At 34.6% G+C, this 19,722-nt stretch overlaps 1 protein-coding gene and 1 long non-coding RNA gene across 2 annotated transcripts; both read right to left on the minus strand.

Moving 5' to 3' along the window:
- Positions 1-4,830: 4,830 nt before the first annotated feature.
- LOC133802147 (uncharacterized) lies at positions 4,831-5,197 on the minus strand. The gene is made up of 2 exons (XR_009877166.1): positions 5,084-5,197; positions 4,831-4,994 (listed from the first exon to the last, which is right to left on the minus strand). It is a non-coding gene; the product is annotated as an uncharacterized LOC133802147 (long non-coding RNA).
- Positions 5,198-5,517: 320 nt separating this feature from the next.
- On the minus strand, positions 5,518-7,720 carry LOC133799715 (uncharacterized). The gene is made up of 6 exons (XM_062237718.1): positions 7,497-7,720; positions 7,306-7,416; positions 7,114-7,226; positions 6,446-7,031; positions 6,042-6,364; positions 5,518-5,695 (listed from the first exon to the last, which is right to left on the minus strand). Exons 1-6 carry the CDS (start codon positions 7,695-7,697, stop codon positions 5,518-5,520), a joined length of 1,512 nt encoding a protein of 503 aa, XP_062093702.1. The 5' UTR covers positions 7,698-7,720.
- Between the last annotated feature and the right edge of the window lie 12,002 nt (positions 7,721-19,722).

A 19,722-nucleotide genomic window follows, 5' to 3' on the forward strand; every position in this document is an offset into this window, starting at 1 on the left:
CCCAAGTTCAGTTAAATGATCTTGGAACTGGATATCCAAATATTCTCCACCCCTATCAGATCGCAAGATCTTTAACCTTTTACCTAATTGGTTCTGAGCCATTACTAGGAATTCCTGAAACTTTGAAAATGTTTCTGATTTCCTATGCATTAGGTAAAGACATGAGTATCTAGAGTAATCGTCAATGAAAGTAATGAAATACTCAAAAGAACCCTTGGCTTGTATATTCAAAGGTCCACAAACATCTGAATGCACAAGACCGAGTGGTTCTTTGGCCTTATCACTCTTTGCAAAGAATGGACGCTTGGTCAGTTTGCCTTCTAGACAAGATTCACAGACAGGTAATTCACCTAAGGTGAGTTCCCTCAAAGGTCCGTCCTTTGTAAGTCTTTGAATCCTGTCATAGCCAATGTGACCTAGTCTCAAGTGCCATAAATACGTCATATTATTGTTATCGGTCTTTTGACGTTTATTTGTCCTAGGTTTAGCTACTTTGAATAAATCATTATTAAGAGTGAGGGGTTCGTTAGGTCGCAAAATATAAAGCCTGTTTTCCAAACATGCAATACACAATTGTGATCCATTGAAAGAAATAGATATATTAAAACTTTTGAAAGTCATAACAAATCGTTCTAATTGCAACATGGAAACTGAAATTAAATTTCTACTAAAATCCGGAATAAAAAATACGACTTTTAAAATTAAGTATTTATTTCCGAACTTCAGACGAGCTATTCCTCTAGCTTAGACCTTAAAGAACGCTCCGTTCCCAACTCTAAGCTTTAAGCCACCTTCGTTCACTTCCTCCCATTATTCAAGAAGCTTTAAAGAGTTACAAACATGGTTAGTAGTTCCAGAATCATTAATCCAAACAGATTTATCATTCTCTAAAACACATGTTTCCAAGATAAATGAACTATAATCATTACCTTTGCTTTTCGCTGCTAGAAACTTAGGGCAATCTCGTTTCCAATACCCTTTCTCTTTGCAGTGAAAGCACTTATCTTTACCTTTCTTGTTTTTCTTGTTCTTCCCCTTAGGCATCTGTGCACTTGGTTGTGCACTCGTCTTTGCAGCCTTTGCAAGCTTGGGGTTGTTTATTTGTCCACATTTCCTCTTGTTTCCAGCTTTCGAAGACGAAGCTTGATTAGCTTCAACCTTAGCTAGATGAGCAGCAACATCAGTAGTCTTATTTTCACCTCCTTTACTAGGTCCACCCATGACAGGTTCAATAATCTGAAGCTCATTAATGAGCTGCGTCAGACCATAGTTGAGTTGAGCACGAACGTGCAGACACGGTGCCATCCGAGAATTTACGGTGCCATCACGAACGTGCAGAGACGGTGCTATCCAAGCATTTATGGTACCATCACGAGCATTGACGGTGCCATCACTAATGTACGGACACGGTGCTCGTTCTGGGGATTCCTCAATCATGACGAATTCAGAGTTGTCACCTATCAACACAATGTTGATGTTCTGCTTCCAATTAAGGAAGTTTTTTCTAGTGAGTTTCTACATCGAAAGTTGAGAAAGGATGGGAATAGATACAGACACTACATAGCTTAAAACTACAAATTATCAATAAAATAGAAATCAATCACATTTGCTCAATAAAACTTCTATTCACACAAATTTCAAGAAATAGCACAACATATACCAAAACATGTAAGATATGAGAAAAAAATACCAAAACAATCATATCTCTATTTCTTTAGGTTTTTAACTAATCTATAATATCCTTGTCCCGGTTGGCGAGAGTCAAAAATACCACTAGTTAAATAGAGTTGTAAACTCATTTAATAATGGAAACCATTATTAACAACCTACTATTCGATCAAAATAAGAAAACAAAATCTCTTATTTTATGAGCTAGACCCACAGTTTCGATAATCATAGATTTAGTCCTAGTAGTCACCGTAGGGGTGAGTCTAGTAGAATTTGACCTATAATTATCTATCTTTCGAGATCTAACCTTGTCAAAATAACTAATGAACACCTTCCGTAGGGGGACGAATCAAAGCGCCTCGAGGCCCCATTAAGCTATTGACTATGTTAAACCAACGGTGGAGATCGAATAAAATTCTTAAAATAAGCTCATTATAAAATTAAAATTAGTATTTTTATTATTTATTTTTAGAAAATTAATGACTATGGTTTTCAAAAAAAAATTAAACAGATTAAAATTTTTAAAACCAAAGTCCTATAATTTCTTATTAATTCTAAAGTGTCATATTGAAACAAATTCAATTAATTTAGAATTAATTTTTTGCCAATCAATATTTAGGTTTGACTAATATAATGAACCTATACAATTAAGTCCAACTCAGGTAAATGGGCCTTAACAATTGGGCTTGTATGGAGGAGGGCTGGGTCCAGTATGTCGTTCCCACTACAAAGGCCCCCTATCTTCCATACAAAGTCCAAAAGACAGGAATTTAAACCTTCATTTTATTAATTGTTATTAATTGATTAGGCCCACTATAGTCATGCAAAGCAAATGGGCCTTCACAAGTGGAATCACCCACAAGAGAGGGATTTAAACTTTACATTTTCTAATGGGCCCAAATAAAACCTATCATTTTATGAATATTTTATTTGGCAAAATACCATATATCTAACAAACATATGGGCCACTATATGCATCTAAGCCGAATTGCAAAAAGACCACATATAGTGCAAACAGACATGTTATAATTGGATGGGCCTAATCATGTTACTATATGAGCAATTATGAATTTATGCAAAAATAACACAATTTATTTCATTTGAAAAAATACCACAATTAATTATTTAGAATTTATCAAAAAAATTCAAATTAATTAAATTTTTACAAAAAATAAGTCAATTTAAATGAAATTTATCAACAATTAACAATAGTTAATTTAAATTTCATTTATCAACAATCAACTTGGCTTTAGGTTAATTTGAAAAAAAAAATATTAATTTAATTTAAATAGGATTTATCAACAATTAACCAAAGTTAATTTAAATCTCATTTATTAAAAAAATATATTTTGTTAATTGGCTGAAAAAAAATGATATTTTTCAAAATTTAACCAATTTTAAATTTTAAAATCAATATCTTAACTATTTTCCAAAATATCTTGTGTTGTTACAACTATTATCTAATATTTTAACCATTTAAATATAATAAAATACAAATAGTTATAACAACCCTAAAATATCTCAAATAGTTAAACAAATTCAAATATCCATAAATATCTAACTAACAATATTCAAATTTCAAATAATTTAAATATTAAAAACTATAGAATAAAAATATATTTATATTTTCAAATAAAGATTTAATAAAAATATCAAGAATTTAAATGAAAATATCTTAAATATCTGATATCATAATTATAATATTTTAATATATTAAAAGATTTAAAATTAAGTTGTTAGTCTATTTTTAAATTTGAATTTGAATGTTTGTAGAAAATATCTAATTATTTAAATCTCAACTAACAAAAATATCTTATTTTTTAAAAAAAATTAAATGATAAAACAAAAAATATATTTTTTGGTTTTGATTATAAATAATTTATTTCTACAAATTTTAATTTTAAAAATAAATATTTTTGAAAAAAAAAATGAATATTACCCGTGGTACTGTTCCCGGGTACTGTTCACGCTGGTGGCTGGTGTGTGTGCGTGCGCGCGGGTGGCACGCGGGTGGTGCGGGTGACGCGGGGGCGCGCGGACGGGCGCACGGGTGCGCGCCGGCGTGCGCACGCGCATCGGCAGCCAGACCAAATTTTTTCCAAAATTTTTTTTGAGCAATTTTTCAAACCAAAAGCATTTTCTAATTAGTCTTTGACATGTTTTACACAAAATAAATCATATATAAAAATTAATAGAATAGAAAACACAACAAAAATAACCTAAAAATTGCTAAAATTCACATAAAATCAATATGTTCATAAAAACATGAATAACCATCCAATTATTCAAACATATCATAATCCAATTTTAAACATGTTCATGCATGAAAATAAAGAATACCAAAGTCTCTGAAGCCAGTTGTTAGAAAAAGCTTATACATGATCTTTATTTATTTTCATGTATATCTAATATTAAACAAATTAATACGAGATAGCCTAAAACATGTTTCTAAAATTGAATTCAAAGAGAAACAAATAATATAATACTTACAGTATACGCAGCGGAATTAAGAGTCCTTCCTTCAGTTTCTCTAACTCTTGTATCATTTCTGTCGCAGAGTATTATCAAGAAACTGAACCGATCTTCTATTTTCTTCACAATCTTCCAATGTATCCTTAGAACCACCTAGACTAGTGTGGGAAATTCTCAACACATGAGATAGATATAGATAGAAGAAGAGAAAATAACAAAGTGGCACTACTACAAAAAAGGCCTTTCTCTGCGGTTTTTTTACTCAATACACTGCGGTTTTCGAGAGTATTGAAAAGCGCAGTGTATTCGACCGCAGAGAAAAGTGATACGCAAACCGCGGAGAAAAGTGTACACTTTTCTCTGCGGTTGTAGTAAGCCAACCGCGGAGAAAAGAGAGCTTTCTCTGCGGTTCTAGTAAGCAAACCGCGGAGAAAAGAGAGCTTTCTCTGCGGTTTTCTTACTAGAACCGCAGAGAAAGCTCTCTTTTCTCCGCGGTTGGCTTACTACAACCGCAGAGAAAAGGGCTTTCTCAATAAAAAAAAAAAATTTAATTTCGGTTGATAACCGAGCATTTTTAATAAAAAAAAATTAATTTTCAATTTTAATAAATAATTATTTTCAATAGTATAACTAATTTGTTAAATTATTATATATACATTTCATATCTAATACAAAATAAATGGCTAGTAATGAATTAAAGACTTTAATCATTCTAACCAATATAAGTTAGCACTTTAATCTTACATACATACAAAAATTTAGTTTTCATAAACAAATGGCATTAATCTAGCTAACCAATCACTTTGTAGTGGTAGTAGATCCTCTTTGACATTGAATTGCTTTTTGTCAAACCACTGCAAAATTGAAAAGTTAGTATAGATTAGATAATTAAATACAATATCTAGTTTTTCTTAAGCAAAAAAGAGTTTAAAATATAACATACTTTCTTCTTGATAACTTCTGCTGGATTCGGTGCATTTACAAGATCATAAATGTATCTTAGTACATAATAACCACATTCATGACTTTCAGGTTGTTTTGGACAAGAACCTCTCACCAGTTTTGTAAATGTGCCGATGTATTCATTTTCCAAACATTGTGCGTATGCTCTACAAAAATTAAAATTAATTAAATACATATTATGCTCTCAACTTTTAAAAATTAATAATGCATACATTACAAATGAAGAACTTACTTTTCCATAACCTCCGTAATTATTGGTGGAGATTTATGATTTTTTAAAGGGTCCAAAATTATGGTCATCCCCCGCATCATCACGAGCACCAACATCCAATGTCGACTAAAATAATAATAAAATATGATTATTATAAAATTAAAATTCAACCATAGTAGTGATAATGTTTAAGTAGTTCGTTATTACTCAACAATCCAGGGAATGAAATATATTTGGCCTCGTCTATCCATAGTCATCATCCATTTGGCTATAAGATCCACCGTATAGTTTTTACTTTCATCATTGCCAATAGAAAGATGTTCGGTGTCAAAAAATTTATATAATTGTCGTGAATTTGGGTGCATGCTTTCCCAAATGCATCTGTAGAGAATCAATCATTCATATTACATTTTCAATTAATAAATTAATATCGTCAAAAAAAAATTGGGCAGAGTTTCCTCTGTTTCTATAGCATATCCAAAATTATTAGAACCTATAAATTCAATTCAGACAAAGCATACAACAAACAACATGCATGTTCTCAACCATAAGCCACCGCAGCACACAAAATTCGCAGAACCTACTTCACTAAGACACACATGTTCTCAACCTTCTGTTATCTCCGCAGCACACAATTTCATCTCAGAACTTACTTCACTACGGATGAATATCTAATATATTCAAACTCCTCTAATAGTTTGTAATGACATAACGGATTGATACATACCTCATACCAAACAGCATAGCTGAGGATCCAATATTATCCATGGAGGCTGCTTGATAAACGTCTTCCGAAGTGATGAAGATAGCCTCGCGTTCTCCTATAAACTCCGGGTCAACGGGAACTTGTACAACCCCATCTATTCCTTTATTGGAATAATACTCCTTCACTATGAATTTTAGACTCATATCAATTTTGTCCCATTGGTTATCTGTTAACCAATTTGAAGGTTCTGGTTGAGTTATTTCAGCGGGGATGACTACGTGAGATCCAACTGATGATAAATGTGGGCTTCGAGATAGGGATTTGTGATTAGATGAAGATGGACCCTACATAATAGCATTAAACATATCAGTATAGTGTACCCATTTAAAAATAAAATTTAAATATCTAAGCAAATAATTTTATACCTGACAAGCCACAATTAAATTTTTAGGCCAAGGCAAGAATGTGTCTCGTGCGTCCCCAACATATCGTACGTTACCAAAGGGAATAGGGATCTCAGCTTCTTCTTGTAAGACATCTATAAGCCAAACCCTCGCAACTGAATCATCAAGTACATTTCCATGGACGGTAATTTGGCTACCCATGTTTGGTACAATGAGTACACCTTTAGCCACCACATTGTCAATATTATCAGAACACAAATAAACTTCATAGGTCGGTGGTGGCGGAGACTCATAAATTGATGATCCATCATCTTCATCAAAAGGATAGTCTTCGGTTTGATGAAAATGATCATCTGCGTTGGGGGCAGGTCGATAGACTTCATCACTTGTATTCTCATAATATTGTCCCTCATCAAATTGCCCTTCATCGTTGTATCCACACTCATCGTTTTCCTCATTATATTTTTCATTTTGAGCTAATTCCTCTTCTGTGCTAAATTTATGTCTTTTTAGCTCTTCAATCTCAGCTTTTAGTCGAGCAATCTCCTCTCTTGCAGTCATTGTTTTATGTTTTTTTCCAAACATTTTGGAAACGGTCGCAGTGAACCTACAAAAAAAATCAATAAAGTCCATTAATAAACCAATCTAAATAATTCTTAAAAGAAAACAACTATTATAAATTATTATACCCGCCAGCTCGAACACGACCTGGGTGTTCTGGTGTCCCTAATGCTTGAGTCAAGATGTCATCTCGACCCTGAGCTGTAATTTCGCCACGAATCACTTTTTCTTTGACGTCCTCCTACTCAAGATATTATTTGGTTAAATTAGTTTATATAAATAAAAACAATATATTGATTCTGAAACCTTAGAAAACTTACTATCTTTTCGGCAATTTGTCGGTCTAGCTCTGTCACAAGAACTTTATTTTTTTCACGCGATCTAAGCCAAACTTGATACCTCTCTGGATTTTGAATATTTCGTTCTTTTTTCTGCATTGTACAAGATAATTATAGTTATATGTTGCGATAATATCAACCATTATTTAAACTATAATATCAAATATACTTACCAAATCTTCTCTTATATTAGCCATTCCTCTACGAGAGGTTCGATGCCTTGACTTCATTAGTAATGCACGGTTTTTTTGTTCTTGATGCACTATTTGAAACTCTGGACTTAGACGACTAGTTACAAATTGTAACCATTCTCTCTCGTCAATTATATCGCTATACCTCTTTGGGGGAAATTTGAGTTCTTCCATCATACCCATTTCAGCCAAAGGTTTGATGTACTCGGTAGTGAGTTCACTTTTAAAATCTCTCATTATTTGACTAGCTTTTTTCAAAATCTCACGTTTGAAGGTTTGAGGAATGTTGTGACCACCCTGAGAATATAATTAAGAAAAGTAATTATTAAATTTAGATATCACACATAAATAAATAAATAAATATCATAATGATAATTTCTTACAATGATATCCTCCCATAGACCATCTTTCAAATCTTGTGGGACCTTCCTCCAATCACCTGAGTTGATAGAAATCGTGGCTCGTACTCTAGATCCAAGATATGATATCATGTTTGTATACACATCACCTATTGGTTGTCCCAAATCGTTCCATTGAAGATTTTTCTTGATTCCTTTGGCTTTTTGTTGGGTCATGTAACTCATTCTTGTTTTACCACGACCTTGTTGTTTCTCTTTGTCATCTCTTTTATCCGCCATCTGCATCACACAAATTACAAGTGTTAATGCATTATACAAATAAATAATCACAAGTGTTAATGCATTATACAAATAAATAATCACAAGTATTAATGAATTATATAACTTACTAAACATGTTTTCTTCTTTTTCTTATTTTATTTCTGGTCGATTCACAATCGACCCATATTCCTTCTTCGATGTCGGTTCTAAGATAATCACGATCATCGCTATCACTTTCATTATCATGTTCCTGAATATTCTCAACTTGTTCATGTATCGGTTGTCCAACAATGAAACAGTCATGATATAAATCATAATTTTCATCGTACTCTTCTTTTTCTGAGAACTTCCGCTCGGGAACTGATAAAACAATGGACCATTTATCATTAACTGGATCAAGAATGTAAAACACTTGTTTCGCTTGGGAAGCCATGATAAAAGGATCGTTCTTGCTTCCCTTCTTGCTTAAATCAACCAGAGTGAATCCAAGTTCGTCAGTTTTAACTCCAGTATTGTTGTCCACCCAAGAACATTTAAGAAGAGGAATACGAAATAATGAATAATCTAGCTCCCATATTTCTTCAACAACCCCGTAGTATGTCATTGTGCCTGAAATTGGGTTTTTATCTTTTGCACTGGCAAAATGCATAGCTTCTGCGACTACACTTACTCCACTATTTTGAACCAGACGCGCATCATCTCTTGACTTAGTATGAAATCGTTTCCCTTCAACAATGTAAGCTTGATGCTTTATTACATCAATGCTTGCTCCAAGAGATATGCGCTTCAACTCAGTCGACAGTCCATGATTTTTTTCTCCCAACTTCGTCAAAATTGTATTCTTCAGCCACTGGCAAAACGTTTTATTATGCTCATCTATAACCCATTTTTGTTTATTTTTAATCTTGTTTGGAATCATCGACCGTAATAACTCTATGTGATCACTGAAATATAAAAGAAATAACAAAAAGTTTAAACAACAAAAAGAAAAACACTACTCTAATATATATGATTGAAATATATTTTCTACTTACATTATATATGATTGAATCTCGGGATTATTTTGCAACACAACTAATTGAGCTTGATCTAATTCTGCCCTAGACACGGTGGTCACTGTTCCATTCCCTCGTAGTCCTTTATCAACTCCATTTGAGTTATTTCGTGGTTTGCTGATTCCGATTGCTTCAACCCCACTCATGTATTCTGAGCAAAATTCTACTGCCTCTTCCGATATATAACATTCAACCATACTAGCTTCAGGACGATAATGATTACGTACATAACTTTTCAACACCTTCATACTTCTTTCAAATGGATACATCCATCTCGCCCAAACTGGTCCACACAACTTGGCTTCCCTTACTAGATGAACCATTAAATGAATCATAATGTCAAAGAAGGATGGCGGAAAAAACATTTCAAGGTTGCATAGAGTTTCCACTATCTTATAATGCAATTCATCCAATTTTTTCATTTCTAATTCTTTTCCGCATAAATGATTGAAGAATATGCAAACATTCGTTAAACAATCTCGAACTTTTTTCGGTAATACTGACCGAATAGCAATCGGAAGTAATTGTTGCATCAACATATGACAGTCATGTGATTTCATACCCATCAGCCTCAAATCTCCCATGGATACCAAGTTTCGAATGTTGGATGAATAGCCATCAGGCACTTTCATCTCTGCAAATGATTTACATACAACTTTTTTCTCTTCTCTGGACAACGTGAAACAAGCAGGAGGTAAATATGTGCGTTTACCTTTCTGTTCAGGTGCTAAATCAGTTCGTATACCCATTTCAACAAGATCTAAACGACTAGTTAAACCATCCTTAGTTTTACCGGGAATATCAAGTAATGTACCTATAATACTTTCGCACACATTTTTTTCTATATGCATGACATCCAAACAATGTCGAACAAGTAAATCTTTCCAGTAAGGGAGACGAAAAAAAATTGATTTCCTTTGGAAACATCCACTTACTTTCTTATTTTTCTGCATTTTTCCATACTTGAAATCAATTTTCTCTACTTCTTTAAGAATTTGTTGCCCCGAAAGTGGCAAAGGAGCAACACCTTGTTCTTTATCACCATCAAATGCTTTTTTTTTGTCCCTATAATGATGATTTAGGGGCAAATATCGTCTATGACCCATATAACAAATTTTGTGCCCATTAGACAGACGAATAGCCTTTGTGTTAGTGCAACATATTGGACATCCCTGGTAACCTTTTGTGCTTAACCCTGATAGATTACCATAAGCTGGGAAATCATTAACAGTCCACAACAAAACAGCTTTTAAGTTAAAGACTTCTTTCTTAAAACCGTCATATGCCTCAACACCATTTTCATACAAATCTTTCAAATCATCAATTAATGGTGCCAAATAAACATCTATATCGTGTCCCGGTTGTTTTGGGCCTGAAATCATTAACGTGAGCATCAAAAACTTTCTTCTCATCACTAACCACGGAGGAAGATTGTACATAACAAGGAAGACAGGCCACGAACTATGCCTACTACTTAGAGATTTATGTGGATTTACACCATCGGCAGCTAGACCTAGACGAAGATGTCTTGCTTCAGTTTTAAATTCTGGATTTAAGTTATTAACTTTTTTCCAAGCCTGCGAATCTGCAGGATGTCGAAGTTTACCATCTTTCACTCGCCTAGTCTCATGCCATATTAAGTTTTCAGAGTGTTCTGCACTTCGATATAATCGCTTTAGCCGCGGAATTAAGGGCAAGTACCACATCACTTTTTGAGGAATAAGTTTCCTGATCTCCTTACTCTTGTTAGGTTTGTAGCGGGGTGAATCACATTCTGGGCAAGTGTCCATGTCTGCATACTCTTTACGATATAACACACAATCATTCGGACATGCATGGATCTTCTCATACTTCAAGCCTATGCAATTTAAAGTTTTCTTCACTTCATACGTAGACTCAGGGAAGCAATTATCTAACGGCAAAATCTCTTTAAAAGCAGCTAAAAATTGACTAAAACATTTATCACTAACTCCATTTTCTGCTTTTATGTTGTAAAATTTTACCATCGTTGGTAATCTTTGTTTCAGACAACCATTGAATAATGGTTTATCTGCATCTCTAACCAATTTATCAAATTTTGAAGGATCGTCAACAAACTCTTCTTGTGCTTCATCGAGCAATTCCATAGGATGATCGTCAAAATCACTATAACCCAAATCATCAACCCCTCGCCTCCCGAATGGATATGGATTATTATTTTTCAAAGATTCCCCATGCCAATACCATGTACGATAACTTGTATCAAATCCCCGACAAAATACATGATTTTTTATCATGGTAATATTTCCTTTTGTTCCATTACCACAATCTATACATGGACAATGAATTCTTTCCGGATCACTACAATTTGTTTGGCAAAATTCTAAAAATTGGTTGAATCCGTCTTGAAATTGTTGTGTTTCTCTATTCTCAAGAATCCATGACTTATCCATAATGATAATATCTACCTAATTCCTAAGTTGATAATGAAAAGAAAATTAGTATAGTAATACTCTAAAATTATGTTCAATTATTAAATTATAAAATGAAATGGACAGAGTTTCATTTATTTCTATGACATATCCAAAATTCATATGTATTTAAAATTTCAACAAAAATAAAAACATTATTATTATATATAGTAACTTATAAAACATGTTCAACTAATATCATCAAAAATAAATTGGGCAGAGTTTCCTCTGTATTTATAGCATCTCCCAAGTTATCTACCTATAAATTCACATCAAACAAAACATATAACAAACAACATGCATGTTCTCAACCATAAGTCACCGCAGCACACAGAAAATTCACAGATCCTACTTCACTAAGGCACACATGTTCTCAACCTTCTGTTATCTCCGCAGCACACAATTTTATCTCAGAACCTACTTCACTATGGATGAATATCTAATATATTCAAACTCCTCTAACAATAGTTTGTAAATATAAAAAAAAAAAAAAATTAAGTAGTAATTACTACTTACCTTAAAAATTAATATTCACCAATTTCAACCTCGAACAAATATTTCAACCTTGAGTGGGAGCTCACACTCAAACAAATATTTCCTACAATAAAAAGTTAAGCATTAGTAAATATATGGTAATTGAATTTATCCTAAAATAATATAATCAACAAAAATATACTTTAAAAAAATCATTACCTAAATAATATACAAAATTATGCAAGAGCACTAATTTTTAATATAAAAAATTATGTAAACAACATTATTCTAATAAAATAATACAAAAATACCCTAAACCGAAATATACATTAAAGAAATCAAGTTTTAGTGATCAATACACGTTTTAAACAATAAAAATGTCCTCCAATCCTATATAAAATTTCAAAAATATTACAAAAAATAACCATATGATCATACATAGAAACCACCATTAAACCCACACAATATTTCTTCATTTTTACCCTAAAACTTCAAAATAACTCAAGATTAACTATATATACATGATTTCAAGCATTAATATGCAAAGAAATGGAAAAAAAACAAAAAGAAATAGCCAATGTGGGTACCGTGGTTGGGTTCGGCGTGGGGAGTGAGCTCTCGGCCGTGACCTTCAACAAAGAAGAAGATGGGAAAAATGAGTGGGAAAAATAGGTTTTTGGGCTTTAGTGGGTGGAGACCACCTTTCTCCGCGGTTTTATACCCAAAACCGCAGAGAAATGTCCACTTTTCTCTGCGGTTTTGGGTATAAAACCGCGGAGAAAGGTGGTACACTTTTCTCTGCGGTTTTATACCCAAAACCGCGGAGAAAAGTGTCCCGTTCAAACCTTTCACTGCGTTTTTTTTAAAAACCGCAATAAAACAGGGCGCGGACATTAAATATACATTTTTTGACTCTTTCAAACCTTTTCACTGCGCTTTTTATTCATTGTTTAAAAAAAACCGCAGAGAAAGGCTATATTTGTAGTAGTGTGGCTTAGAAAAGGACTTGTGTTTAGAGAGAATATAAAACTATCAGAAAATCTGACTTGTGACTTATCTGTCGTCTCTGAAATCTTCTCTCTAAGCACTCCTTTTATAGACTCAATTAGGCCATTTAATTTTATTAAAAAATCAATAAAATAACAGCCATTTTGAAGCCCTAGGTCAAAATTATCATGGGCTATAGGCCCGTGAAATTTCCCATTTGATTATAAACCCATTGGACTTAAAATCAAGGCTTGTATTATTTTCTATTGATTTAATTAATTAAATAATTATTTAAATCCTTTATCAAATTAATTATTTATAATTTGAACCTTGATTTAAATTTATTTATTAATTTAGATACCAATTTATCTTAATTAATAAATCTGCCATAATTTCTCTTTTCTTCTCAAAATTACACAACTCTGTGAAACTATCCAAAATTGACCTGGTCAACTTTGATAATTCTAATTGATGATTAAATCAATTAATTGAGACTATCTAGATGATTTTATCCAAGGTACAATGGGGACCATGGGCCTATGAAATCAAGCTCCAATAAGTTATCATAAATCTAACAAATAAATTTACTAACTTATTAATTCCTCGTGACTCCACTATAGACTTGGAATTGCACTCTTGAATTCATAGAACGCTCTATAACAAATATAGATACGCTATTAATTATCCATTGTTACAACCATAATTGTCACTCAATCCTCTATAGACGGTCTACAATGAGATGGTACTAAAATACCGTTTTACCCCTCATTGTATTTTATCCTTAAAACACTTAGTTCCTTGTAAATAATATTTCAGTAAACTAATTTAATTACTGAAATGAGATCTCTATCATTTAACACCTTGAACCAAACTAAAAGGAAACCATCGTTTCACTTCTTCATCAGAAGCTATAGATGTTCATATCTATGATTAACACTCCCACTCAATTATACTACCGAGTTCCCAAGATGTAAGTATGGGCTAGTCCGTAGGGTAAGCTGGTAACGAACAAGTCAAAGAACTCAAATAATACAATCAGTTAGAATACTAACCACTCAGAATTGAGAATGAATTGACCTATGGTCAACTATATGATATGACTAGAATAGATAATAACGGTATGTTTACTTATCTTATCAACTGTCAATATCGGTCCTGTCCGATGTAACAAATACATCAGATCTTATCTACTTTGCTAATGTTCTGGAAAAAACATAACACTGTAATGTGTAAGTAGATCATATCGTAGATTGGCAAGTCAGTGTAAATCCGGTGCACTGACTAATCTTAGGACTAACTTATTTTGAACATATAATCATATTTATATTCAACTGTGATTACGTCACTATAAATAAGATTAGCTATATGCTTGGGATTTAATAGAAGTTTATATTAAACAAATAATCATGAAAATAAAACATGTGAGCAAAGTGATTGACCAAGTAAAAAAATGATTTCTATTCTTTTATTGATAATAAAATGAGATTACAAAGAATTTGGGTTTTAATTAGGGCATAAAACCCCAACAATAAATTCATCGTAGTGTTCATCGACGATGTCTTAGTATACTCCAAGGATGAAGCAGAGCACGAGGGACATTTGAGATTGATTTTGTCACGAATAAAGGAGCATCAACTCTACGCCAAATTCAAGAAATGCAAGTTTTGGCTTTCGCAAGTGGCGTTCCTCGGGCACATTATATCCAAGGATGGAGTTGCAGTAGATCCATCAAAGGTAGAGGTCGTGAAGGATTGGCCAAGACCAAAGAATGCATCCGAAGTAAGAAGCTTTCTGGGTTTAGCAGGTTCTTATAGGAGGTTCATAAAGGGCTTTTCTAAGATAGACACTCCACTCACCAACCTGACCCGGAAACAGCAAAGATTCAACGGGAATGATAGATGTGAAGAAAGCTTCCAGTTGCTTAAGGACAAGTTGTGCTCAGCACCAGTACTTTGTGTACCGACACCCAACGATAAGTTCGTAGTCTACTACGATGCATCGAAGCAAGGATTGGGTTGCGTGCTGATGCAGAATGACAAGGTGATAACCTATGCCTCAAGGTAGCTGAAGGAGTACAAGCAACGCTATCCAACACATGATATGGAGTTGGTAGCAGGGGTCTTTGCGATGAAAATCTAGCGCCATTATCTTTACAGAGAACAGTGCGAGATTTATACGGACCACAAAAGTTTAAAGTACTTCTTTACTCAAAAGGAGCTCAACATGAGGCAGCACAAGTGGTTAGAGCTAGTGAAGGATTACGACTGCGAAATCCTATACCACCCGGGAAAGGAAAATGTAGTTGCCGATGCGCTAAGTAGGAAGAGTTATGGAAGTTTAGCAGCACTAGCAGAAATAGAAAAGCCGCTACAGCAGGAGCTAATCAATGCCGGAATAGAAGTAGTTGTCGGCAAGCTGGCTAACTTGTCAATCCAGTCAAATCTGCTAGAAGATATACGGATTGGGCAAGGGCGTGATGACACACTAGTCGTGCATATGGATGCAGTCAGAGAAGGCAAGGCCATATATTTCTCAATATCAAGTGAAGGATTATTGAGATATAAGTATCAAGTATGCGTGCCAGATAATCAAGGGATTAAGATGGCGATTCTAGAAGAAACGCACAATACCCCGTACTAAGTTCACCCAGGGTCGACCAAGATGACTCACGACATCAAGGCAATCTGTTGCTGGCCAGGGATGAAGAAGGACATAGTGGAATTTGTGTCTAAGTGTCTAGTATGACAGCAAGTGAAAGCAGAACATCAGCGGCCTGTAGGCTTATTGCAACGGCTTAGCGTACCAGAATGGAAGTGGGACGATATAGCTATGGATTTTGTGACAGGTTTGCCACGAACAAGTAAGCAGCATGATTCGGCTTGGGTAGTAATAGATAGACTAACCAAGTCAGCTCATTTCCTGTTTGTTAAGACTTCATACACGGTGGACCAATACGCAGACATCTATGTCCAAGAGATAGTACGATTGCATGGAATCCCCAAGACAACAGTTTCTGATAGAGGATCGGTGTTTACATCGAGATTTTGGGGAAGTTTACAGCGAGCCATGGGTACTAAGTTAAGTCTTAGTACAACTTTTCATCCTCAAACAGACGGTCAGTCCGAGCGTACGATTCAAATTTTAGAAGATATGTTGCACACTTGTGTACTTGATTTCGAAGGATCATGGAATAAGTACTTACCGCTGATAGAGTTCTCCTACAACAATAGCTGCCAGTCAACAATCGGGATGGCACCTTATGAGTTACTTTATGGAAGAAGGTGTCGATCGCCGCTTCACAGGGACGAGGTAGGAGAAAGGCAACTTCTCAGTCCCGAAGCAGTTAGAAAATCTCAAGAAGCAGTAGCGCTAATTTGACAATGTATGCTTGCTGCTCAAAGTCGTCAGAAAAGCTATGCGGATGCCAAGCGACGTGATGTGGAATTCAAAATCGGAGATCAAGTCTTCCTGAAGATATCTCCTATAAAAGGTGTGAAGTATTTTGGGAAGAAAGACAAACTTAGTCCTCGATTTATTGGTCCTTTTGAGATATTGGACAAAGTTGGAGCAGTTGTGTAACGACCCCAAATTTGCTAATGAGGCTTAAGGGCCTTGATTAGTGTGCTGGGAGGGCATTACTGGGTTAAATGTTGTTTGCATGACTTTATTGATTTAAATGCATAATTATATGGTTAATAATGCTTGTGTGATTATATTGGCTTTAATGTGATATGTGTATATGGTAATTATGAGAACCACATTATTATGTGGGTAGGTCTGCAGAGCATGACTCGAGGCGATCCTAGGGCTACTTAGCGGGGAAAAGTCACAACAGGGCTTAACAGCTGACTTTGGATAAGTCAAGGGTATTTCAGGTATTGGGTAGTTATTTAGACTATCGCGTTATGCAAATAAATATATGGGGATATATTTGAGGTTAGGAAGTCTAGGCAGGAATATTGGGGAATTTTACCGTTTTGCCCTCGGGGACGTTTCCGGCACCCCGAGCCTCGGGATTTACTTAACGGGATAAGGTTAGACTAAAGGAATAGAAAATAGTAGACAGAAATAATAGACCGACTCTTTCTCAGCCCTTCTCTCTACTCTCTCATTCAAGGAAACACAAAGAGAAAACCACTGAGAATTTAGTGAATCAAGCTGGGAATTTCTGAGAATTGAGGTGGGGATTTGGAGGCTTAGCTCAATAATTTATCAAGAACTAAATCAGGGCTAAGGTAACCATTCAATTTCCTTTTCTGTGGTTAGAAATTCTGGGTTTTGAGGAAAATATGGTTTTGATGTTTAAAGACAGAATTAAGGAGGAAAGCTTGGGAATTAGCTTGGTTTTGGCTTGGTGAAGTGGTCCAGCAGAAGAGGTAAGTCTCAATTCATGATTTAGAAGTTTTAATTTGGGTTTGAATGACTGGTTTGAGTGTTTATAGCTCTTGAGTTTCAGAAATTGAAAAGAGAACTCTAGTGTGTGTTAGGCTAGGTTTTCTGTGGAATCATGTTGTTTAAGTCATGCTAAAAGTGTTGGGATTCTTGGGTATTGAAGTAGGGAGCTTAAGGGTGGTTTTGGCTAAGATTTCAAGCCTAGAAATGGTGGGAATTATGGGTTCGAAGGGAAGGGCCGCGACTCTGTTCTAGAGTGCTGCGGCCCTAGGATGAAGATGAGTCAAGGAGGCTCGGCCAGGGGTGAGCGCCGCGGTGCCCATTGCAAGGGCCACGGCGCGTGTCTTTGTCTAGGGTGGCCCTTGGTTCTGTTTTGAGGCTAAGGCCATAGCCCTTAGTTGTGCACTTGAACTTTTGGGGATTTTAGGCATGGGAATGTGGTCTAGTATTCTCGGGATTGATTTCACCACCGTGGTTGGTGGAAATCAGATTCCCGGAAGTTAGTTTTGTAACTGGAAACCCGTATTTGAGTATTAATGGAACCCTATACATTGGTTTTGAATAGGTGATAAAAGCTTAGGCTCGGGAAAGGATCGTGCTTGAGGAGTGTTGCTCATAAACATTAACCGTAAAGACTAAAGGTAAGAAAACTGCACCTGGTTGAATATATGTGATGGGACTAAGGGTTCCCTAATTTGAATGCTTGAAAAGATGGTATTATGCCATGCAAGCTATTTAGTGAACCAGTGGCCTAAGGGTGCCAAGGGTTACACTAGCGCATAGGGCGCGACTCGGCCACTGGTAGCCGAGGATAGCTTAATATGCCCTGAGCTCGATTAAGCGGGCCGGAGTCAGTGGGATAAACAGAGGGTGTGTAGAGTCCAAGAACTTTACTTAGCTAGTTAGATAGTAATAGTAATAGGTAGTAGTAGTGGTAGTATGTTTATGACTGTGGATTTTGGTTCAAGTCGAGACTTAGTTGGAAAATCCTAACAATAGTTATGGATTTTATAAGTTTAACCTATAGTTTAAGAATATTAATTATAACATAAGGTTTGATTAATATTGCTGGTTATTAATATGATAATTATTATAACCTAAGGTTTAGATAGAGCCAATAGGATTATGACACTTGTCATATGCATGGTTATTAAGGAATTATTATTTTAATTATAAAATAAGGGAAATATAAGACTTAGTCTTGACCAGAATATGTTAGGAGCATGACATTTGTCATAGTTTTACTTATTTGTGGATTAGGTTAGATAATTAAATAGATTTTTCGTAACTTTAGGGTACTGTAACGTCCGACCTATTTTTGACCCAGTTATGTTATGAATTTTGAAAAAGAGTATTTCTAGAAAGTTGTAGATAATTGAATTAGATTTCTAACAGTATAAAGAGAGTCTAAATCAGAGTCTTACAGCTCCAGATATGTTGATTTTACTGCAGGTGAATTTATTGTTACGAGATTTAGGGAGTTAGAAGTTAGGATTCTATTTGTTTTTATTATTTTTGTTTTAAAAATCAAGCTTTGAATCCTTAAATCTCTCTGAACAATTTGACCAATTCCTAAGCCTTTGGCTGAAGGATATTAAAATATTTTCAATTAAATTTATTATTTTTATTCAAAGCCAAAAAGAAGATTTTTATTCCTAGAATTCTATAAATAGGACCTAGCACCAAGCCTTTTCATTCATTCTTCAAGCATTGATCAGAGCCTTCCAAGTGCTAGTGAGACTATAGAGTGATAAACACTTGGGTTGGGGTTATAAGCTTAATCATTGTAAGCTTAATAAACACTTGGGAAGTAAGGTTCATAGTGTGTATTTCGGTTTCGAGGTGTAGTTCGATCATAGCAATTTCAAAGGTATTCCTATTCTTAGTTCCTTTCAGTATTGTTTCATTAGTTTTATTGTCCTAACTCAGTCTTCTCTATTCTTGGTTAGGCATCTAAGTTCTTTGAACTTGAGGTTTCTTGTTGGTAAGAATATTCTCGGTGGTTTTTAGTTCATTCATCGATTTCTTTTAGAATACTCACCTCTATATTATGGTTTTTAGGAGTGTTCCAAAATCCGGACTTTGTTCTCATCATCCCGGTATATTGGTAAGGAAAATAGGATAGGATATTATGTGTTATGCCATATGTTATCTTATGATTAATGTTTTATGTTAACTTATGATTTGTGTGTTATGTATGTTTGTAGACTTGGCATATGACCTATACATT

Source organism: Humulus lupulus, chromosome 9, assembly GCF_963169125.1.
Source record: "Humulus lupulus chromosome 9, drHumLupu1.1, whole genome shotgun sequence".
Classification (NCBI taxonomy): domain Eukaryota; kingdom Viridiplantae; phylum Streptophyta; class Magnoliopsida; order Rosales; family Cannabaceae; genus Humulus; species Humulus lupulus.